The 25,292-nt window shown below is 38.8% G+C and overlaps 1 protein-coding gene across 3 annotated transcripts in view; it reads right to left on the reverse strand.

Annotated features, from left to right (window-relative positions):
* The window catches only part of ulk4 (unc-51 like kinase 4), a 93,011-nt gene that overhangs the window by 47,738 nt on the left and 19,981 nt on the right, over positions 1-25,292 (reverse strand). For all 3 annotated transcript variants that reach the window (XM_027023227.2, XM_027023228.2, XM_035530930.1), the window contains exons 20-27: positions 21,958-22,119; positions 21,629-21,811; positions 17,829-17,956; positions 9,664-9,797; positions 9,001-9,122; positions 6,939-6,995; positions 6,721-6,772; positions 6,378-6,472 (exon numbers count right to left, since the gene is read on the reverse strand). In XM_027023227.2, coding sequence (XP_026879028.2) covers positions 6,378-6,472; positions 6,721-6,772; positions 6,939-6,995; positions 9,001-9,122; positions 9,664-9,797; positions 17,829-17,956; positions 21,629-21,811; positions 21,958-22,119 — 933 coding nt within the window. The remainder of the gene's footprint in view (positions 1-6,377; positions 6,473-6,720; positions 6,773-6,938; positions 6,996-9,000; positions 9,123-9,663; positions 9,798-17,828; positions 17,957-21,628; positions 21,812-21,957; positions 22,120-25,292) is intronic.

Here is a 25,292-nt window from a genome sequence, read left to right on the forward strand (position 1 = left end):
CAATTTGCATGGAAATGTGATGTCAGCTTTGCACTTTGATCATGGAGAGTCCATTACAACAAAAGGCCTTACGCCAGCTCTTTTGAAAATTACAATTGGGTTTTATGATTATTACCAACTAGAAACATCTCCATAGAAACAAATATTGCATACAGGAGGCTTAATGTGAATAGCTATGGGCATCTCTCCAACAAAGGATTTAATTCTGAGACTCAAAGTGAGACGAATACCAAGAAAATACATTACAAAGGTTATCTTTTTATGCTTTATATGTGCTGCTTATGTAGGCTTATATTAAGTTATTCAAATATAGAGTATACACACTACACCTGAAGCACGTCTTTCATCTGTCTCTGTACCCAAAGTTCCTGACATGTGTAATGAGAATATTGTAGCTTCAACTATAACCTTTGCCTGTAGCAAACATTTTGAATTTCTTTTCATTTTTCCCTCTTCTAGAGGAAATATTTTATAATATGTATACCACATAAATGCACAACCCCAGTAAACCCAATAAGCAGTTCTAACATACTAATATTTAGACCTAACGTACTAATATTTAGACCTTCATGGCCATCATTGTTTTACTCTGTCCCTAATCGGACACACTTCTTTATTCTTTATGTGTGTGGTGCATTCATGGTGAGCCAGGCCTGACAATGGGGAATGGGATCTAATGACCTCTGGCAAACTGTAATTAAGGCGCCTTCTATTACAGAGTATTACAGGACTGCATCTTCACAAACTTCCTGATGTATCACTCCTACAGAAAGCATGTCAATACTCATTAAAAAAGGCTCAGACAGGTGTGTGCGCGTACACACACACACACACACACACACACACACACACACACACACACACACACACACACACACACACACACACACACACACACACACACACACAGAAACTGGCCCTGCACTATGGTAAGCAATTTCCTATGGCTGAGAGTTAGAGAGAACAATAGCAGTAGAAAAAGCTTGACCTCAGACTGCACTCTCAACTAGGAAAAAATTATGTCTGCTTGAGTGTGGACAGTGACCTTACTGCAACAGTGTGGTTCAAAATGATTCAATTTGCTGTTCTCTTTTTTTTTTCTTGTGCCAATTCTGGACTACTCCCCCATAAGGTACATTCAAATGGCCATAGCTAGGCTTACAGAGACTTGCAGTACCTGTGAGTAGTAATCTGGACCCAGTACTGTTTTAGTGTTTGAGCATCATTTATATACACAGCAGTAAATCCTGTCTTCTCACTGTGTTTACTTAGTCACAGTATAAAAAGCTACCGACATTCCAGCTGAAGCAAGTACTCTTAGTATATTACAACTAAGGACCCTAAAGGACATTCTGAACCACACAAACACGATATAAAATAAATGTACTCCCACATCATTTACAGGACAGGACAGGGCAGGACAGTAAGCTTAAATGAATCAGAATCAGAATGTGTCAACTACAGAAATGCCTATATGTCAAGCATAGGGGTTTATCTTGGCACATTATGAAACCACAACATAGAAAACAATAACAGGTACACAGGGTGCAGCAATACAGTGTGAAAAGTGAAATGCACCCCTATAAACCTGTACACAGTAAGACACTTCAGTTCTATAGTGCAAGATATATGAGGCACGCCAACAATGATAACAGTTCAATGTTTTCCAGCTAGTATGGCATGTTGTGGGGGGAGGATGTTGGTTAAGCAGAGATATGTCACTGGGAAAGGGACTGCTCAGGTGCCTGTTGGTTTTTGTTTTGATGGACCTAAAACGTTTTGCAATGGAAAGCTTTGGAGACAAGCGATGTCCCAAGTGGGAGGCCCCCACAGCAATCTTTATGGCCCAAGTCACTGCTGTAGATTTGTGTAGCTTGGCAAAGGACAGAAAGCTGCAGCTGATGACTTTGTCAGCTTGATAATGTGCTGCAGTTGGTTTCTGGGCTGTGCAGTTGCAAAGCCAAGCCAGATGACAATAGAAGACATGATCACACTTCTGTAGAAGCATTTGAGGATGGGCTGTGCAATGCTGAGCTTCTTGAGTTGTCTCAAAAAACACATGCACTTCTGTGCTCTCTTTGTGATAGAGGTAATGTTTTCATCCCAGCTGGGTGTGTTGGAAATGATAGTTCCTGGTATTTGCAGGATTCTACCACTTTGACAGTAGCGTCCTTGATTGTTGGGAAATACTTCCTGAAGTCTATTACCATTTCAACAGCTCCCGTGGTGCTGAGATCTAAAGTGTTAGTAAAGCACCACATTGTGAGGCAGTCTACTTCCATCTTGTACATGCAGTCTGTGGTGTCTATGATTAGGCCTGGTGTTGTAACCTACATACATAACTAATTTAACAAAAAGGTCCTTTGAAATGAAAGGTCCTTTCAAATCAGATTTGAGTCACTTTTGCATGTGGTCCAAGCTAGGATTCATATTTGATTCGTAGCCATACAACATGAATGAGAATGGTCAGATCAGATTTAATTTGGCTTAGTGCTGTCATGTAAACAACAATGGAGGAGTGCAACAGAAGTGACAATAGTAGCTGCAAAAACAGCAAAAGCTATCCGAAAGCTTTTTTTTTTTAATGTACAGCCGTCCTCCAGAAAAAAACAATACATACATTAACTACTAGCTTGTCCATTTCACCATTTTTAACACCATGAGTCATCTCAGAAATGCGACATTTTTTTGTTGGTAGTGATGAAGGTCACATAAAAAGGTAAAATATATCAAGTGTGCATGTATGCCATTTCAGAGGACAGACGCATACACATTACAGACAGGTGCAGGTCACTTGCAATTATGAATACTAACCACCAAAACAGTTTTTTAAAGTCCACACACATTTTTACATTGTAATAATATTAAGGAACTGAGGTCTTAATCATTCATGGTCAGGTATGCAAGCTTTTACATAAGGGTCTTGAAAATATGGTAACTGGAACCAGGTAGTTAAAATCAATTCAGGTGTGAGTTTGACCTGTTTTGCCATACAAAAAAACTCCAATATGGCTCCGAAAAATCATTTCAGAGGAAAGCTGAAGAAAAGTTGTAAAGGGGAACAGGAAGAAGTCCCAGGTCAGGTAGATAGTATACAAAAAGATGAAATTCAGCACCATCCCTCCTCTCCCTAGGAGTGGGCGTACTTCACATCAGTGCAAGGGTACGATGACAGCTGAGGATCTGCAGGTATCTCCTGCGTTTGTCTGTGTTCAAGGTACAATAAAAACACAACAGTGGTCTTTGTGGGAAGTTATCACAAGAGGAAATCAGGCCTGTCTTAACTTTCAAAATATCACCAAATGCTCTGCACTACTACTGTAAAAGTGTTCTGTGGAGAAATAAGACAAAAGTTGAACTTCTTGGTAAATACACATGCTAGGAGAAAACGTTGCATACCAACACCAAAATGTAATCCCCAAAATGCCATAGGTAGTAAAATGATGTAACACTTTTTCTTGCTTATAGAATTCCTTTTTCTTCCTTGCAGAATTGCAGATTGTATCAAAAAATCATTTTACAGAAGGTCAGGGCATTTCTCTGTGATCTAAAACTCAAGAGGATAGGTCACACAACAACATGACATGACAGTGACCCAAAACATATAATGAAATTAACAACAGTTAATGAAGATTATTCCAGCAATACATGCCAAAAATCCAATATAAAAATAGCTTTGCACAGATTAATTAGCTAAAATACCTCTGATGAACAGTTGCAGATTATTGCCAGGAAATGAGGTTACACTGGTTACTAAACATAATGGTTGGCAAAATTTATATATATATATATATATATATATATATATATATGCAGTGTATGTTGATTGTTAAATAACAATGTGTATGCTGTCTTTATTTAACATATAAGTTAGATAATGATAAGAACACATTAGGCCCTATTCATCTTTTCTGAATCCAGATAAGGATTTACAGATTTTCTTCAGCCCTGAATGCTGAATGAAGGGCAGAGAGCTCAGAGCCTTGTGCTGCATCTCTTCTGACAGAGTGATAGGCTGAGGGAAAGCAGCACACCATTTCTGTTTAGTCAGGAAGTTGCAGGAAGATTTACTTTCATTTGCGATTTACTTAGTGGTGAATCAGGGATGATTATGTTAGGTTATCTGTCCTTGTGCTATTAATAACTTCCAGATCGTTTTTAAAAATTACAAAAATTAGCTATGCTTTTTTTCCCTTTCTTTTTTTTTTTTTAAAAACAGCCTATTCAGCCTTTTTTTTTTTTAGGGTATTAGCTGTACCATGGAAATGGTTAAATAGAAGTGTAGCAAAAAATGATTGAAGCAGAACCAAATCCAAGAGCAGTTGTGGAAAAAACGTAGTCTGGTGAGTGAATTTGGAAGAACAACGAATATAAGAGAAGAAAGTAAGAAATAATTTTTTTGAGAAACTAAGAAAAAAAGCTGATACCTCACTGTAAAGCATCCTTGGGTCTGAGAAAGGCGCTATATAAAAAGTAAATAAAAAATAAAATAATAATAAATCATAGCCTCTTGCTAAGATTAGAATATCAGAACAAGGTTTGGAACAGTTGTGTTGGCGATAAACCAGCAGAGCAATCCAGTGGAGCCCCCTCTGCCCACAACAACCTCGCAGAACCATTAATTCATTTTTTTTTTGACACTTGGTCCACCACAAATCTTATTCGGTTGATTTATTTCTTTTTGATAATTTTGTTTCGTCATAGCTCTATTTTAGAGAATGCGATACTTATGGTCTCAATTAACCTAGTCCTCATTAATTTCTATTATTTCATGCATCCTACCCTATTATTGCTGATTATCCAATAAATATCCTCTTAGTTGTAAATCTTGTGGTTTATGATTTTTCTAATTTTTGGTAGATCAATGACTACATTGCAGAACTTGGGACTTAGGAGTTGAGACTGAATTAACATCTAACTCATTCGCTTTTAATTAAAATTTAATTTAAAATTATCTGGGATCAGAGTGGTGCCTGATTATTTTTAATATAATTTTAACTTCCAGTTTATTGAAGTGTGAATACAGCAACACCTTGGGGCTCGCAGGCAAATACAGCATTTTAGTGTAGCTGAAATACTGTTTTTTTTTTTTTTCTTTTTCTTTTTCTTTTTAGTTTTTTTAAATTTGAATAACCTTAGTATACCTTTATTAGAAAGAACTTGTTAAGTCATGTGGAGGCTCTGGCATCGGATCGAGACAGCTGTGGCGCTGCAGAATGGAGTCTAAGGGTAGGGACACACCAAACTAATACTGAAGAAATATCACTAACTGTGTGCAACTGATGGTCCCCTTCCATCAGCTCACTGTCGCCCCTTGTCACCTTTGTGTATTTCAACTCACACACCAAACAGGCTACGGCTGATGAAGACATGCACAGACGTAGTCTGTGTTTAGTAATCACAAAAGGAAACCGCGGCTTCCTGAATGTGCAGGTGTCTATAACAAGCATTATGAGTTCTGAGAAACTCCCACCTTTACTTGTGCACCTTCTTCCCATAAAATTTAAAATAACGTCAAGGTAATAAAATGCTCCACATGTTCTCTAGATAGATAGCAAAACAAAACATACTTTGCTACATGGAAAGTAGTTAGCCTACCACACTGCCTCAGTAGATCAAGCCACAAGACAAAAAAAACAAAAACAAGCAAAAAAAAAACAAACAAACAAAAAAAAAACTCCTCATGCAGTTTATGTCTATATCATCTCATTTCATGAATGAACAACCAATATGAAAATTCAACATGCTCAATTACTGAAAAGAGTGCTGATGAGGACTAACTAAAGCCAATGGTGCAGAACACACCGCACTGAGTACAAGCAACAGTAAGTCACCAATGTCCTTCACATGGTCGTTGGAAGTCCTTTGTCTTTTAAATTATAAAATTATAAAGTTTGTCTAGCTGTGCACAGCAGCTATTCTTTTTAAATTTGATAATCAGGAATGAAAATGAGTTACAATAACTTTTTAAATATAATTAATATAGTTGATATTGTACAATATGTGTAAGAAAAGAATCAGCATGAGATGACAAAAATTACATTAACAGAAAAAAGAGAAAACAATGGCAAGATAGGGAAATAATGGCACAGGATATTTTGATAAGATCAAGACAGTACAAGATAAAATTTGTAGGTTTTTTGGTCATACTCTAGCGCAGATTTGAAAATGTAAAAGTATCTTAAATATGAGCATCTGCCAAATAATTCCCTGATAGATTTCCATCTGGATGGATATTCTTAAACATAATTATTTATATTCTGTATCAGTTTATTAAGTCTACTATCTGAACCTCACTTGTCAAAAACAGCATATGAAAACAACATATGGCTAACTAGCTCCCATGTGCTGGTGTGTCTGCTGGTATGAGCACTCACAGTGCAGTGGTGGAGGCTCAGAAGGGTTGGGTGCTGGGAGACTGCCTCCACTGCAGACAGTGTGCTCCGGATCAGTTCCTCTGACGCTGCCTGTCCTGCTCATAAGAAACGACTGGTTGTGTACTGGACAATACTTTCAGACAGAGCAACCCATTTCTTTTCAAGCATTCAACTGCTGTTTATGAAGTTTATGTGGTAATGTGTGGTAGTTCTTTCACTTGACAGCATATAAAAACTAGACTATTCTACCATGTACAAACATGACATATTTCAGGATGCAAGTGATATATTTGGCCTGTTAATTTTACACAATTTAATGTCATTGTTCAGAGGAAAAACTTACCTACAGCACTTCCCAAACTGGTCTCATTAGAGTCAATTGAAGTAATGTGATTCTTAAAAGAAAGAAAAAAAAGATAGGAAAAATATTGAAGTGTGACAATCAACATACTTCCTAACACTGGGTTACACAAGAGCCAATAGGAACCTTTAGAAGCTGACATTTCTTTAATGAGTCTATTTCAATTAGATTAGTTGAATTGACGCGACATAGCCACTCACCAGCAGTGCTCCAAATTTAATGAGAAACTCTTCATTCACCACCTGAGGCCGAAAGATCTGCCAAGCCAATTGAAATCAATTAGACAGTGGTCCCTTTGAATGGCTCTGTATTCTTTCCCAGCACTTCTTTTTGAGGGAATGGGCTGTGCTCCTCAGTTAGTTTGAGCAGTTCTTGCCTAAGCTCAACTGGAGCTGTAGGATTGTCATTTAAGTGAGTACTCCAGCTAGGTCTATAGACTTGGAGTGAGCCATAGGCCCCTTGTATCATAACAGTTTGTGCTGCTGTGTCAAAGATGGCTGATGCAGCATGTTAACTGTTACAATAAAAGAAACGGTTCAGTGTTGACAAACCTACTGTCTACTTTACAGTCCCTTTTATTTATTTATTTTACCCTTCTGACAGAGTATCTAGGTTCAGATGTTTTATTACTGACTTAAAGAGCTTGCTGGTTCAAATAGGCAGAGACCATTCTGCTTACCCTCATTTTAATGCTGAGTCTACATTTGTTCAAGCTGCCTATGGAACACTAGTCTAACAGTCATAAGAAGTCAAGAGTGGTTCTAATAAAGCCTCCTGGTGCTGTCAGCTAACAGTCAGCACACTTTTTCACAACTTCCTGGCTGGTGCAGTGCAGCAGAGAAGCTCCAGTTATGGATGAAGTGTGGCGAATTGGGAGGCCTGCTGTGGGAGGAAAGGCAGAGGGAGCTCAGGTGTATACCTGCAGTAGTGTGACGATGATGGAGAGAGAAAGGTCATAGTCGCTAAGGGGAGGAGGCGGTCAGGCTCTTGTCAGTGTGAGACTGAGGCACTCTGGTATGTGCCTCACCAGACAGCTGACCTGCAGCATGACCTGAGTGACTGATGAATGCTCTGAGTGTGTACTGTCAACACTGCGACTGGCTACAGAGATGATGGGAAACAGATAAGACTTGACAGAGGGCCCTTGACATGAATGTATGTATGTATGGATGCGCACACACGCACGCACACACACACACACACACACACACACACACACACACACACACACAAAATAAAGGCCAGGATACCTTTCTAATATTTTTCTAAACAACAAATATTTCCACAGAAGCATATGCATGTACCACCAACCCAGCTTCAGGGAAAAAGAGGCCAGCAAAGCCTGTGAAATAAGAGCATCAGCAGCTCCTGGTAGCACTACCAGCCATGCCCTCCAGCAAATTATTTAATGTCATTCAAATCAACACATGCGTGCATATACATAAATTCCACTCTAATGCACGGTCTACAAATAAACACACATGCTCACGTGTGTCTGTACATGAGCATGTACACACAGATAAAATTCAGAGCCACCTATTACTACCCACTGTAGCTCTCCTTTAATGGACGTCTCAGTGTAACCTTCTCAAATGAGCTAATGGCAGTGGAACCATCAGAGCGACAAGCTATTACCCCCAAAATGTGGCCACTCAATTTGCCACTGCTGATGGAGGTTGAGTCTCCATGGCAAATTATGGCCAATGGAGAAAGGTATTTAATCAGCAGTTAAGCCTCACTGATGCGACTTAGTGACAAACATCTCACAGGGGAGCAATAAAATCCCTTCGTATTAATTTCAGCACAACTGAGTGTGTCAGCACTAAATCCAAATATGCACCATTGGGTAACTAACAATAATATGTGTGTGTCTGTATGCAGGGATAGAGTAATATGAGAAAAGATCAAGCTTTAATGCATCACTCCACTCTGACATGCTCACATCTTCCCTTGATACCACACCCCTTGATTACAGGCAATGAAATGGAGCCGGATATTAAATATCTCTTCTTTATTGCCAGTTCAGATGAAGATGTCAAATGTATCTTTTCATTTCATTCAAGTTCATCTAGCTATTCCAGTTGTATACAGTTTTGAAACTACAGTATTTTTAACAAAAAAGTTATAACATATACGCCCTTCATGTGTATATGGCCACACCCATACGTTCAGCCACGCTGATCCACAGCCCGATATTACACACAGGTGCTTGTCAAGGGTTATTTAAAAGAGAGCTAGCTATACATGAATGCACACACCCACCTGTGAGGTAAGAAGATGCAGCACCACAGCCATCATGGGGAGGCTTTGTTTGAGCTGACGAGTCTGGATGGTGGACGGGTGCTTTCTTCCTACAATGCTTGCTAATGAGGACAGGATGTCATCTACAGAAAGCCGCAAGAAAAGATAAGATGTCATTTCTGTTCCGTAAGAAACTAACAAGATAACTAAAGGCCAAAACAAGTGCTCTTGCTTTGGTTGGCAAAGGCCTCAGAGATCTGTGGGACAGGTAACCCAAGTCCACTGGACCAAGACTAAACTTCCCTGTGAAAAGACATGAACCAGTCTGAACCAGTTCTTGGGAGGAGCCATGTAGCGGCACTGATTTACAACTGAAACTGCAAGAGCAGGTCAATACATGGTTCTCTGCACCTAAATTCAATCAGAAAGGTAATTAAAAAGAGAGGCAGATTAAATTAGACACTGAAGCCACTGACGCTCATTCTCATCGCCCCTGCTCTACCCTCTTTGAATTGTTTTCTCCTGGTACCCCTTCCTTTCTCGCCACTCTCGTTTTCATTCCCCCACATTTTCACTCTCCCCTTCCTTTCCTCTTCACCCTCTTCTTTCTTCCCCCTTCTTACTGTCGCTACCTTTCTCTTCCTCCGCCTCTCTCTCTTTTTGGGTGTAATGTGATTGATTTACCCAGGATGGCTGGCAGCTCTCGCACCGTGTGACGGATGAATAGGGCTAGGCATTTTGACAGGTATTCATTGCCGCTTTGTTGCTCCTTCCCTGGCGTGGCCTTTCGGATGTCTCTCTCAATGTACATCACCAGTCTAAGAAAGAGAGACCAGAAAGACATTATTATTCAGCCTGGAGACACACAACCCTGGAAAGTTGCTAGCAAACACAGAGAAGATGTCTTTCATCAATTATACTCCACGTCTGAAGTAGGGTTGAATGACATGAAATGGTGCTGATTCCACAGCAATGTCTAGCAGGAAATAAACAGCAATCTAACTGAGAAAATGGACAGGGTGTGATATGGCCTAAACCTATATCATACTATTTAACATCACAATGACAACTACACTTAGCAAAATATACAATATACAAAATATACAAAATATCAGAGTTTATAAATTTAGGAATACATTTGTGAAACAAAGTGTATTCTTTAACCCACCACATAATAACGATGAAAACCTGATTTCTAGAGAGAACACCTGAAAGGTGGCTTTGGGCCACTTCCAAGCAAACCCTACTGAAGTTCAATTGCAGTAGAACACAATTAGAAGAAATTGAAGAAAACAAACAAAGCTGGCTAAACGGAGAAGAAAATGGGTTACAAGCTGGCTAAACAACACTACGAGTACCAGGGGAAAGATCTGGAGCAGTGCAGATATTAGGATACAGTATTGTCTGGATATCTGGGCCGAATGTATGTAGTTAGGCAGTAATGTTACAAGTATCAAAGATGTAATTTAAATACATCTTTCAGCAGTGGGGGTTGTAGAGTTATTACTTCTTACATCAATCTTAAAAAATTTTATCAACCGAATAGCTGCGGAGCAGTTATAGACCTTACATTTAATTTTTAGCTACACAATATAGATGTTTAATCAATCAGGTTATGTGGTTGCCTATAGTCGATTGGCTAAAACATCACAAATTTATTAATATCTGGTAATGAGACCAAATTTAATAAACTGTTTGCCAGGCAGATTCTTCTGAATATTAGGGGAGAATGGGGTAAGATGAGTGTTTGGGCTAAGCTGACCCACCAAATTTATCTGAGCAACCATACACAATTTTTGTCTTATGCCCCTAAATTTAGCTTGCATTCTCTATTTCCATCTTTCTGTGAGAGGAAGAACCATGCGGATGGACATATATACAGTGGGTGAAATAAGTATTGAACATGTCACAAATTTTCCAAGTAAAATAATTCTAAATGTGCTATTGACATGAAATTCTCACCAGATGTCGGTAACAACCCAACCAATTCACACATGCAAAGAAATTAAACCATAGATGTCTATAAATTAAGTTAAATTATGTGTAATAATGAGAAATGACACAGCGAAAAAGTATTGAACATGCTTACTGAAATTTATTTAATACTTTGTACAAAAGCCTTTGTTGGTGATGGCAGCTTCAAGATGCCTCCTGTATGGAGAAACTAGTCACATGCATTGCTCAGGTGTGATTTTGGCCCAATCTTCCACACAAACACTTTTCAAATCCTGAAGGTTCTGTGGGCTCCTTCTACAAACTCTGAGCTTTAGTTCCTTGCATAGATTTTCAATTGAATTCAGGTCAAGTGATTGGCTGGGCCATTTATTTTCTTTCTTTCTCTGAAACCAATTGAAAGTTTCCTTGGCTGTGTGTTTGGGATCATTGTCTTGCCTGAAATGTCCACCCTAATTTCATCATCATCCTGGTAAATGGCAGCAGATTTATATCAAGAATGTCTCAGTACATTTGTCCAGTCTTCCTTCCTTCAATTATTATGAAGTGTGCCAGTGCCGTATGCTGAAAAACAGCCACACAATGATCCCACCTCCAAACTTCACTGTTGCTATGGTGTTTTTGGGGTGATATGCAGTGCCTTTTGATCTCCAAACATGCTCTGTATTATGGCATCCAAAGAATTACATTTTGGTCTTATCTGACCAGACTATATTCTCCCAGTATTTCAGACTTGTCTAAATGTTGTTGAGAAAACTTTAAACGCGCTTCAACATGCTTTTTCTTCAGCAATGGATTCTTGCCTGGTGAGCGTGCATACAGGCCATGGAGGTTGAGTGCATTACTTATTGTTTTCTTTTAAACAATTGTACCTTCTGATTCTGTAGCTCTCCATAGGTGGTCCTTGGCTCTTGGACAACTCTTCTGATAATGCTTTGCATTACTCTGTCTGAAATCTTGCGGGGAACACCTGTTCATGGCTGGTTTATGGTGAAATGATGTTCTTTCCACTTCTGGATTATGGCCCCAACAGTGCTCTCTGGAACCTTCAGTAGTTTAGAAATTCTTCTGTAACCATTGCCATCAGTATGTTTTGCAACAATAAGGTTGCAACAGTCTTGAGAGAGCTCACAGGTTTTACCCATCATGAGATGTCTCTTGTGTGGCACCTTGGTAATGAGCCACCTTTTTATAGGCCATCAGATGAACCAGATGATATTACTTTGCACTTAGTGGCAGGATTGCTTTCTAATTACTGATAGATGTCAGCTGGTGTCATGACTTTCAATGGTTTTTTTGCACCTCTCTTTCTTCATGTATTTAATACTTTCTCCTTGTGTCATTTCTCATTATTACACATAATTTATGGACATCTATGGTTTGATTTCTTTGCATGTGTGGATTGGATGGGTTGTTACCAACATCCGGTGAGAATTTCATGTCAATGGCACTTTTAGAAATATATTTACTTAGAAAATTGGTGACAAGTCCAATACTTATTTCACCCGTTGTATCAGATATTTTGTTGAACCAGCATTGTGTAAAAACATGAATGAATTAGCAGAAGTGTAGCTGTGGGCTGCTAGATTAAACAGTTTTCCCAAAATGGAGGCTGTGAGGTAAATGGAGCCAGAGCCATGGTGGTAAGTTGAACCAGTGCTCCATCTGACCCCCTCATGTTTATGATGAAGTTAAGTCAGATATTTGGTGTTTAAATTGGTGTTTCATCCTAACAATGAATAAGTGACATATTTAATATGTCAGGTGTTGCATTTCAAAAGCTGATATGCCACATAGCTAATTAGAAGAAAATAGATAGGGGCTCCATATCCCTGGGGAGCAACACTTCATATTTCACTGGAACCTACACACATGGAATGTTGTATACATTTCTAAAATGTTCTATAATTGATCGCTGTCATAACCAATTATCTGGCCTAATTTTTGTTAAAGAAATTAGGCCTCATTTTTGTTAAAGAATTAGGCTAAAATGTTATACGTCATTATATCAAACAGAGTTGGGAGTCGACACTGAAAATGAAAAACAAATAATCGTTGGATGTTCCTCAAAAAAAAAAAAGTTTAATTCAATTTAAAACTGCCATGTCTATTTCCTAATCCTAAAGACATTTACATGTTACATTTACAATGTAACATGTAAAATGTAGACTTGGCAAACCATTATCAGCTTTCAGAACTGTAGACAAATTATTAATGTAATATTTATCTAATAAACTCCAATATTATCAGTACAATGTGAGATGTCTGAAGGACAGGTTTAATGTAGCTGAACTACACTCTTTGTATAGTAACATGTAAATTCTGACCCTGCCAAACAAACAAACAAACAAACAAAAACATGCAGGATAAAGGGCGAAGAAATAATGTTTGTACATTATTCAGGTATAAATTAGGGGTAAGAGTTTTGTATATCAAGACAAAGTGGAAAAAATGTCCCTTGGTGACAATGCAAATGGACTAATAGGTGAGAAAGAGCTGTCTGGAGTCATTAGACACAAACCAACATGAAAAATGCAGAGTTGTGAGAAAAGCAAGCAATTTTGATGATAACCACCTACAAACAACCAGACAATAACACAACCCTCTCTGCTTGGGCAACTAAGAAGTTAATTAAAGGAAAAATATTTTAGGCTCCTCAATTCACTCTCCTAATTTAGGCTATATTAAACACAGCATGCAGAATTTAAAGTTCACACTAAAGAGTGGGTATTACTCCAGCTATTGCTGAAGAATAAAAAACAAACCCAAAAAGAAATAATTCCATATATAATTTTGTCATATACACTATTTTATATATTTAGGCACACAAAAAAAGTTTTGAATGTTTTTGGAATGTCATAATTCCAACCAGTGTGTCAACAATGCTGCCAAACATAGCATATTGTGGGCAAAGCCATCAATACCCCATTTTCAGGAACCTGACAACACTGATGCCACAAGATGATGGCTTATAGCACAATGTAAGAGAAAAATCTTTCACAGATTTTTGAAGTCTATATTTGACCACATTATATTCGATCTGAAGTCTATATGTATTACCATGAACACACAAGTTTCATGTTTAAAGAATTAATATGCATGCACACACACACACATTTTATTTTTATTTTTTTCCCTTTTCCCCTGTTCAATTCTTCATTTGTGTACTCTACCAGGGGTGAATGGTTAGTGAGGGAAAAGTCAAAACTAGTCTGCAGCTGATTGACTGCTCTGCCTCTCCCATTTTTTCCAGGAAGGTGAGTGTGCTGGCATGTACAGTGAAACCATGGGATTCACTGATCCAGAGCTGACAGTCTGTTGCAGCCTTGAGGCTTGTGCTTATTAAGAAGCAGTGTTAATTAGCTTGTTTCCAACCAGCACAGAACATTTCTGTGCAATCAGTGTCTTCTCTCTGCCAGACAAGTCACACAGACCCATACTTCACATTCTCTGTTTGCCTCTCTCTTTCACCCCGCCCCCCCCCCTTCCACAAGTGTTCTGCTGGGGCATATCTCTCAAATTAGACACAGATGAAAAAGCTAACAGGGAGAAAATTGCACAGAGCAACCCTACATGGGGAAGTGCACCCAGCAATAATTCCAAGGTCTTAAAGTCAGGCTGAGTTACAAAGGACTGGAAAGACTAAGGAGAGCAGGCAAGATTAGCACAGCAGTGACTGTGAAAGAAGCACAATAAGAGAGATGAAGCCTAGGAATGTTCAGACCAATTAAAACCATAATCACTAAAGAGAGATAAAGCCTTAAGTGTACCATAACAATTCCATCTGAAAATCACTTAAGTTTATTCCCTTCAGGGATAGCCTAAATACCATTTATCCTAACTACTAAGAGACAATGTACCAACCTAAAATTCTGATTCTAAACAGAACAACAAATGAATTTGTTTATTATACTTAAGTAACCACTTCTGTTGTATGCAACAAACTTACATCAGAAAATCAAGAAGGCCATTTATCACATATCCCATTGCTTCATCTGAACACCATAACTACTTAGAACAACTTTCATGCAAAATAACAGCACAATGTAATTATTACTATCCTTATGTTCAAGGTTGAACAAAAAAGTATTAATACCGAATACCTTTAATGTAATCTACATTATACCAAGTTGTTTATCTCTGACTCAAAGCCTTGCCACAGGTCCAATAAATAGCACTTGATAAAATTCTCTCCCTCTTTAGGCATTTAGCTCACGGAATGCAGGCCATTGACTTGGCACTCTCACTATCATATGGGGAACAGAACAGTGATAAGATGAAAGCCCATGGATACAGTTGTAACTTTAAAATCCATTTATACTAACAAGTCATGATCAAGCAGGCATTTGGACACAGCTAGGAGACCAATGAGGAAGAACTGCTAATTTCCCAAAAAAAGGAACATTCTCTATGCAAGGAATTATCAACAACTGGGATTACAGAGGATACAATTTCTGTCATTTAAAGTTATGAGTTGATGTTTTGATTGGCCTACCTTGCCTTGGCCCCGTAGGCAATGAGACAATATAGGACAATATATTTAAGAGGCCTCCCAAAAGTCTAGCAAGCACACAACATGAAACTAAGAAAATATGGGAAAAATTACACATCGACTTAACAGATCATTTAGAATTATGCAATATTTATCACTAGTGATTTTGAACTTAGAACCTCCTTAGCTTTACACACAATCCCAACATCAACCATTCACAGAAGCCCAGACAGAACCAGTTTTATAGTATAGATAGTGTTACTTCCATTTTCCCAGACCGTCTAAGTAAAAAGCATCTCCTCATTTGGTTTTAAGTACGCTCCGTGTGTCTGCTTGGAGCAGCGAGACACTGGGCGCAATGTGCCTGGATTGACGCGTCTGCAGAAGGGCTCCGGTGGCTGTCAGAGGCAGCTTCACACTGCCGACACTGCAGAGCTAATTAGGGAAGTGTTTATGAGAGTGGAAAGGAAGCTGCTCTCACTGTGGGAGATGGAGAACAGGGTCAGCTCTGACACACTGCACCAGGGGAACACTTGTAAGAGTCTGAAAGAGATAGAGGATGAGGGGGTAGAGAAGAGAGGGAAAGAGAGAGAGAGAGAGAGAGAGAGAGAGAGAGAGAGAGAGAGAGAGAGAGAGAGAGAGAGAGAGAGGGGTGGGGAAGGAAAGAGAGGAGAAGAGACAGACAGACATAAAGAGAGAGATAAGGGGAATGCAAAAGCAAGAAAGGAAAACATCAAGAGGCATCCAAGAGGGAGATGGTAGTAAATCACTATAGACTCAACATGGCTGTGGCTGTTTGAACGTCAAGGTTGGTGGTGATGGCGTACTGAATGTATAAGACCCATTAAGGTCTTTAGCACAAATGGACATTTTTCATATCAATTATGCATTAATACACAGGGGTTAAAGCAAGAAAGACCTCTCAGAATGAAAAGATGTTTCTCAGTTGCGAAGAGGAGTGGTATAAGGCAAGACTGCTTACACCAAGCATTAAGCAGTTGCATGTCAGTGTCATTTCCAACATGCCCATCATCATTTTGTTTTTCACTATAGAGCTTGTTTCTGCACTAGACCTAATTAACTTCAGTTCTATAAAGTAGTAAACAGGGAATCTGCATCATGGGCATGCCACACAGCAACTCATAGAAAGTAGCTTGTTGTTAACTGGGTAAGAAAAACAGCTTTATTAACTGTTAGAATATTTAATTAATTTAATTTGGCCATAAGCTGAATATATAATTAAAACAAGACATAGGTTAGCTTGTTAGACCAGTCTCTGTTTGGAAGCTGGACTGAAAGGTTTCCTTTCATTTTAGAAACCATTTGAGTAACACCACTAACTATAAAGAGCTATAGAGTTATAGAAAAGGCTGGCAGAGAGTGGTCCTGGGTGAGAGCTTATGCTGCTAGAAAGTGTTCTTAGCCAGAATCCATTTCAGAAAAAAGGCAAACGTATTTGAAGGAAACAGGAGAATGAAACTCATCTGTTTCAGCTTTCCAAGCAGCCTCCTGAGAACTCCTTCCACCTCTGTGTACAGAGGAGGCAAAGATTAATCCATCAACTATTCCTGTCAGGTAGTAATCAAATCCTCAAAACAGCAGATGCTGCAGATTAATCTTTATTTACGCATTTCCTAGGCACAAAGAAAAATAAATGCAGACACTGTTTACTGAACTGTTGACGGTGTTAGAAAACCTCTCTTAAAGGAAAGAAATTCCTACTGTTATCAATGCCTTATTCTGCAGGTTACAAGAAGGAAGTAGAAAATGAGTAGAGGTAACAAGTATGATTATTGCTGTTAGGTTTACCATTATATTAAATGCTAAACATACATAATTGACAAGATTTCAAGTATAGTCAAGAACCTGCAACATCTAATAGTTACAAAGAAAAAGAGGGAGACAGTAATAAGCAAAGAGATGCATGTTCTCATATGATATGCATATGCACTCTTGCTCAAACACCTCAAACGCTATAACTATTGATAATATACTAATAATAAGGGCAGTGGATAAGGTACTTGACTTGTAATCAGAAGGTTGCTGGTTCAAGCCCCACCACCAACAAGTTCCCACTGTTGGGCCCCTGAGCAAGACCCTTAACCCTCAATTGCTCAAGTTGTACCCAGTCATAATTGTAAATCACCTTGGATGAAAGGTAAAAAAACATACCCAATATGTGGGATTTTTTTTAAACACTAGGTACAGTATTTCAAATAAACATACAAATTTAAGACTAAAGAGCAGTAAAGGTGGAAAACATTCAGTATAGCAGGAATACCACATGCTTTCATCCATCTATGTAATATAGGAAATGCAGAAAGCAGGGTATCATCTTGTTGCTCTGCTATGTACATTCCTTTTTTGATATGTAAGGGAACATAGAGTGACTGGTGGTGTTTACCTGGAGTTGCAGCATAGGAGAAGCATTTCCCTATTATTCATGAGAACCTGTAGCAGGACTAGGAAGGCCTTGGCCCGGATGACTGAGGATGGACTCTCCAGAGAACGGATTATCTTCACAACAAAGTCCTGCAAGGAGAGCCGTTCAACTGTTAGCTCAGCTTCATTAGAACATTCTGCCATCTGAAAAGGCTGGGAGTCTCTGGACACTAAGCCTAGAATAAGTCTCCTATTGTTTGACATTAATTTGACAGGTGCTATCACTTACACTGTAAGGTGCTGGAGGGGATTCAAAAGTCCCCCAAACTGCACTTGACATAAAACAGAGGTTAATAAGCTAATGAGTTCCACAGCATTTAGTGGGCAGCAAATTAGGAGGAATTGATTAACTTCCTCTATCTGCATAATTGGGGAGAATGGTCAAAGGAAAACCAATCCGAAACATTGAGATTAAATATGCCATATGAACGAGAGTTAATTAATTTCAAAAGCATCAACTCCCTGCATGAATTGTAATTACATCAACAGTATTTTCAAGCTGCACACTGAGACTGCTGCACATCCTTACCCAATTAGCTGTGTTGCCAGTGCTTCATTGAAATTTAAATTCTATGCGAGACAATGCATGAATAAACACGTGGTCTTCTGGACTTCTATTTGTCAGGGGAATTAGGGAGAGAAATCTATACCAGTTTATAATTGGTGCAGAGGTGATGCAGTAAGTTTCATGCACTAAAAATTGTTCATTCTTTTTTTTTAATTCCAGGTCAAATTGGAAATTTACATGCAAATGAATGCAAGTCAAACAAAATTACCATTGCTAATCACAGGCAGCCTTGAAGGCAGTATGTAGTAGCATTTAAATCAATTTCTACAGTCCATTTTCCAATTGATTACCTCTTCAGATAAAAATGAAACAGCACCATGTCATAAATTTATAATGTGAAAAAATGCCAAGCTCAACTCAACCATGAAACCCTCGGGAACCTAGGGTACCCTAATTGGAACATGGCCACTGTATCTCTAGACACCCCTTCCCCCCTTCAAAACACCTCTTGACAATCCTCTCCCCTTCACAGCACCTCTGGACACCCCTCTCCCCTTCACAGCACCTCTGGACACCCCTCTCCCCTTCACAGCACCTCTGGACACCCCTCTCCCCTTCACAGCACCTCTGGACACCTCTCTCCCCTTCACAGCACCTCTTGACACCCCTCTCCCCTTCACAGCACCTCTTGACACCCCTCTCCCCTTCACAGCACCTCTTGACACCCCTCTCCCCTTCACAGCACCTCTGGACACCCCTCCCCCTCACAGCACCTCTGGACACCCCTCTCCCCTTCACAGCACCTCTGGACACCCCTCCCCCTCACAGCACCTCTGGACACCCCTCCCCCTCACAGCACCTCTGGACACCCCTCTCCCCTTCACAGCACCTCTGGACACCCCTCTCCCCTTCACAGCACCTCTGGACACCCCTCCCCCTCACAGCACCTCTGGACACCCCTCTCCCCTTCACAGCACCTCTTGACACCCCTCTCCCCTTCACAGCACCTCTGGGATTGATTTAAAATGGTTTGATTTCTTCAAAGGTGTGTATTTTTATTATATATATATATATATATATATATATATATATATATATATATATATATATATATATACATATATATATATATATATATATATATATATACATATATATATATACATATATATATATATATATATATATATATATATATATATATATATATATATATATATATATATATATATATATATACATATATATATATATATATATATATATAATAGAATGTACATCTAAATCCAATTTAAAACCAGAGGAATTTATAACATTAATTATTTTAAGAAATCTTTGAGAAAATGTGGTCAATTGAGCAACAAATTGTAGCCATCATGTTTAATTCCCAAAAGTACTATAAGTAAGGTAAAAAGTTGACAAGATGAGGTATTTCTGAATAAGGAGGATAGAGACGGAGAGAGAAGATACACATATAAGACAGATTTTACAGTTCATTCATATCTGCATCTTGCTGTGGTGGACGGCATTCATCTCCCAAGATGGCCAAGCAGCTGCAGTGTCAGCACTAATGGCCAATTAGCTGTCAGAGGAGGTGAGGGAGAGAGTGGCTCACAAGACTCTACTGATTTACCCCCCCCCCCCCAACCCCCTCTGACTGATAAACAGCAGTGTCATGGGGCTTATTTCTATTGCAGTCTTCTGTTAAATTGACAAAAAAAAAGTTAACAATGCTAAAAAAATTAAATTAATCAATATTGTAAAATGGTGCCAAGACCATGAACAAAGCAAGACAGCTTCCCACATTCTCAGCACTGTAAGAATACCTCTTTTGGGTCATTCCATGATTTAAAAAATGCATATTATACAACATCAAAATTAGCCATTTTATTGTCAGAGATACACTGTGGAATTCTGTATAATTGTGTGAGATCTTAGTACTTAGTACTAGATTGGCTTGGGATACTCTGCTATACACTGCAGGGCAACCACAGGAGTTCAAATACCCATGCTCTCAGTCAAAAAACTCCTTTTTCTGTGTCAATACACAAAAATATTAGTGAATGGTTACATGTAAATGGAGCCACATAGATATTTATAGTCAATATCTAACACTAGATGTGTGCTGACTAATTAACACAAATAAATAAATGCACAAGGAATATAGACTTTTTCTTAATTGCAGCCATCATACCACAAAGATATTTATCAAGTGTAAATTTCAGTTCATCCAGTGAGTGAAGAAAAAAGTAGTAAGCAGAGAGTTAAAAAATAGTAAAAAAAAAAAAAAGTTGTAAGCATTTTTCTTTATGAGATTCTAAACCTAAAATCAACCTATACTTAAAACCACCAACCTTTTCCACTACATTTAAATACACTGCCATAGTAAAGTATGTTCTAGTGACATGGGATTATCACCTGAACCTAGTATTGGAAGATTTGAAAAATCCAAATCAGCAAACAAAACTTTGCAATTATACAAATGTAACATTTCACAAATACAATACATAACTTCTAATAACTGAATGCATTACAGTTGTCTCAGTTCTTAAAAAGATGTTCTAAAAATGGGTTTTTTGTTTCTAATTGTGTTTCTATCTTAAAAAAAAACATTTTAAAGTTTCTTAAATTTTCTAAGATGTTAATGTTGAAGCTTTTCAGTTTACTGCCTGTGTGCAGTATAAAATTCCTGTTATCACTCTTCTCTCCTACATGCCCTTGTATACCAGAACACTGCAGACAAGTATATAAAAATAAAAATATAAGAAAGAAAGTAAACATACCTCATGACAAACTAAGAAGACAAATTGATATTCTCCAACAGTCTGGCAAAATGAGGGAGAATTGCTACTACTATGATCTTAAAATTTGAGTTGTTTTATCTGAATGCAAGAATTTAAGAACTGTTTCAAAAACAGTTTCAAAGGTAGTATCCATACTGATGAAATTGCTCATTAAACATTTCACTTGTCACAAGCCAAAGCTGGGATATTTAACCACTGGGGCAGACAGTGGGGCAGACATTCATGTGTATAGTTCTGTCAACTCTAGTTTATATAAATTGTTCTTAATCTGTAAGCACATTAATTTTATAACACAGATAATTAAAAGTTGAAGGTCTCTTAATTTTCCGAGTGATATTTTAGCATCATGTGAGATTATTAAACTTTCAGAAGAGATAGGTGAAATACTGAGAATAATTAATATACATTTAATTTTCAATGTATGTGTGTGGTGTGTGTGTGTGTACATACCCTGTCCTGCACTAGCCTGTGTAAGTGTGCCCCGGAGGTCAGCATGGCAGCGAACATGGTGAGCATATGCTGCTGTACACGGCTTATGCCCGACACCAAGCAGCTGAGGATGCTGGGCAGTCCAACTTTGTCAATTACACTCTGAAATGCTCCTGTTGAGTGACGGGTTATTCTGCACAGAGCCTTGGGTAAGGGAGAAACAGTACCACACTGATTAATCAACCTGGACAATGATGGATGTCAGTCATTAACCTCAAGAACTTAAACAAGCATACTCCATAAAATGGCTCATTGGTATGGTCTGAGAGTAGCCCAGGTGTGTTACTTACTGACATAGCGCTGACCCTAACTGCATCAACGGTGGAGTGTGTGAACAGGTACCAGAGAGCAGGTCCCACCTCTGCTGTGATAAAGCCCTGAGCACACTGACTCTCTCTGCTGCAGACATTCTCTATGATCTTTGCTGCCATATGGTTCACCACCAGCTCTTCCTGCACAGAGGGTATAATCATACAGTATATTTAAAATATTACTGTTAAGTCCGATTCTTTAAGTCTAAAATGCCTGAAAACTCTAACAGGAAAAGCTTTAGTATAATAGACTTTAGTTGTCTACCACAGCCCTTATCATAAACCACTGTTCACATTACAAAGCAGAACATTTAGAAGGTGTTGATTTAGAAAATGCTAAATAAATCATGAAGAATTATGATTTAAAGGAGTATTACTTTTTGAACAATTTCAAATCCATTCTATTTCATAACAAGTTCATTTTTTAAAAATGAAACTGAATGTTAAGTATTGCATTCAAATAAGAAGGATTTCATAACTGTCTATTGTAATAAGAAATATAAAAGAAGCACATATAGTGGTTTCCTGATTTCATACAATTACATCATGGGAATATTCTCCCTCAACAGACAGCACTTCTCAGTGAATACATTTTACTGAATTTTCATGCCAAAAACAACCTTTTCCAAGCAAAGTGAAGGCCAACACATACAAACTCATTTGGGTATTTTTGTCTCTAAGCCCCCTGTCCTTGAGCATATCTTTCTACAGTTGAAGCAAGTGGAAATTAAACATTTAACAGAATTCAACAAGCAGCTGGCACGCAGAATGAGGAAAATACCAAAAGCCGAGTGGACATATCTTTGAGGCAGTTATTCTGTGCACTATACCAATGCAATAGCCATATTTTCACTGCAATAACACTGGCAAACCCTTCCCTCAGTAGAAAGAACAGCTTCAGCTCAATTCATGAAAAAATACCCCTAACAGACACTATATCTTGAAGACACACATGTATAGTATAACACACAAATGCAATACTAATGCGTTAAAGTCTAAGAACACTGCGTCCAGAGTCTCTGGTTTAACTCTGGTCGTCTCAGTGTTTCACGGGAGAGTTTAGGGTGGTGGTTCGGAGTAGGAGCTGAGGAGGAGGACAGGGTAAATGATTGACAGCCTGCTGGAGGGCAAGTTAGGAAGAAGGATGTGGAGCAGGCACTTTTTTTCTTGGTACAGCAGCCTTTTCAGAAAAAGTGGAACCTAGAGAAAATAAATCACCACTCTACAACCTGAGGTTCTTCCATAACAAAATGTATTCTGAATGTAAGGCAGGTCCAGCTTTTTCCCCACATTGTTACTGTAAGCGCATTTCCACGGCGGCCTGCGTGATCGGCTTTAAGCACCCTCTCACTGATGTTACAGAGATTTCTATAGTCTGACCAGACCAATGGAGAGTGCATGCTTTACAGCTTCCAACACAGATCCATGTCCCAGCCCCCACCTTAGCACAGACAAAGAGCCCTGCCTGTGACCTTGCCTCAGTGCCTCAAGACTGACATTACTGGGTAGGAGGACTGCTAGATAACTGACTCCCTTATGGTCATATAATCATTGATTAGGGCACAAAATGCAAATGGAACCAAGAGAAGGATTGCTAATTTGAGATACTTGCTATTATAAAACCCTAAACAATGCAGATAAATACAGGGGAATATGAGGCAAGCCAAAAGTTAAAAGCCACTCACAAAGTCTTGTGCCCAACTACACATGATGATCCAGCCTGACTTGAGCTCCATACAGCCGTAGAGTGGTCTATACGTTTACTTACACCCTTACACAGCACCTTTCCCATGAGTCAACATCCAAAACCCACAGAGAGTTTGGGGCTACACAGGTTAAGAAAGAAAAGGTGAGGCTGGATATTCCCTAGAATACTTCCTTTCTCTCTCTCTTACACACACACACACACACACACACACACACACACACACACACACACACACACACACACACACACACACACACACACACACACACACACACACACACACACACACACACTGCTACTCAGCTCTCCAGCTTCACTCTAGCCCTGGGGCCATATTCAAGCCAAACTTTACCAGAATTATGTACTTTCTCCAAATTCATATCTGCAGAATCAGCATCCACACAGACAGCTGATCCACAGCTGAAGGTCAAATATACATCAAGCTAAATTGATGTATACGAATACGAATCATATTGAGCATTAAACACAGCTCACATTAGCTGAGTAGAAGATTTATAATGCTGAACTGCAAAACACTTATTATCTGAATCTCTTCTGCATTTTTCTTAAGAACACCCTTAGCATTTAATGATAACACAATCAACAATGCACTGACAGCTGAATGGAGAAGTCATTAATTCAAAGTTATTTTTACTCTGCGCAACATCACAAAGTTTGAGAGGTCCAAGTAACATGTTTGGAAGCAACGCTGAATATGCCAGGACAGTAAAGGCATGGGAGTGGGTTAATTCAACATGTAGATTAAGGAAAATGTTTGGGAAATCGGGGTGTTGGCGATACAGCAGTAGCTAAGTAGGTCTCATGCCAGTTTGTTTGTGTGTGTGTGTGTGTGTGTGTGTGTGTGTGTGTGTGTGGCGAGAGAGAGAGAGAGAGAGAGATCATGCATGGCCTGTAAAGTCACTATAGCGTTTCTCTGTAGAATGCACATAAATGTGTGTGTGTGTGTTGGGTGTCGAGAAGGAGAGGGAAAGGGTGGGGGTACTAGGGGTTGTAATTGTGTCCACACCTGGCCCTGAATAAAGAACTATGTAAATCAGTCCTGCCAGCCAGTGCTTTCATTACATTGCTCTCAGTGTTTCATCTGCCCTTCTCTCTCAATTCCATTAATCCTCCCTCACAGCCTATCAGACAGCCAAAAACACTTTCATTAGCACTAATGTGGCTTCAGAACATCACACTCAAAAGCCTCTCAGAGACATGGGCTGGCATATGTTCATTCTGGCTGTACTGTTTTGGAGAAAAAAAAGTCACTAACAAAATAAACAAACTCAATGAAATGTTTAGTATAGGTAACTAGTATATAAGAAATTAATAATAGTAAGAAATAAATTAGAAAAACACGAAATGTACTACACTTTCAACCAGAGGTTGCAGTAACTCAGTGAGTGAAGGTCTTGCAATCAGAAGTGTCTGTTCCTGAATCAAAAGCCCTAAAGCTATGCATATTGCATGGCATGCTCATGACTGATTTAGTAGTGTCTCTTCACTAAACATGCAAGGTTCATGCCATAGAGTGAGATGTCTCATGGCATAGAGAGTGTAGCAGATGAGAGGCACAGATATAGTGGTCTAACCAGCCCAGAAC

The sequence above is a fragment of the Electrophorus electricus genome, chromosome 10, assembly GCF_013358815.1.
Source record: "Electrophorus electricus isolate fEleEle1 chromosome 10, fEleEle1.pri, whole genome shotgun sequence".
Classification (NCBI taxonomy): domain Eukaryota; kingdom Metazoa; phylum Chordata; class Actinopteri; order Gymnotiformes; family Gymnotidae; genus Electrophorus; species Electrophorus electricus.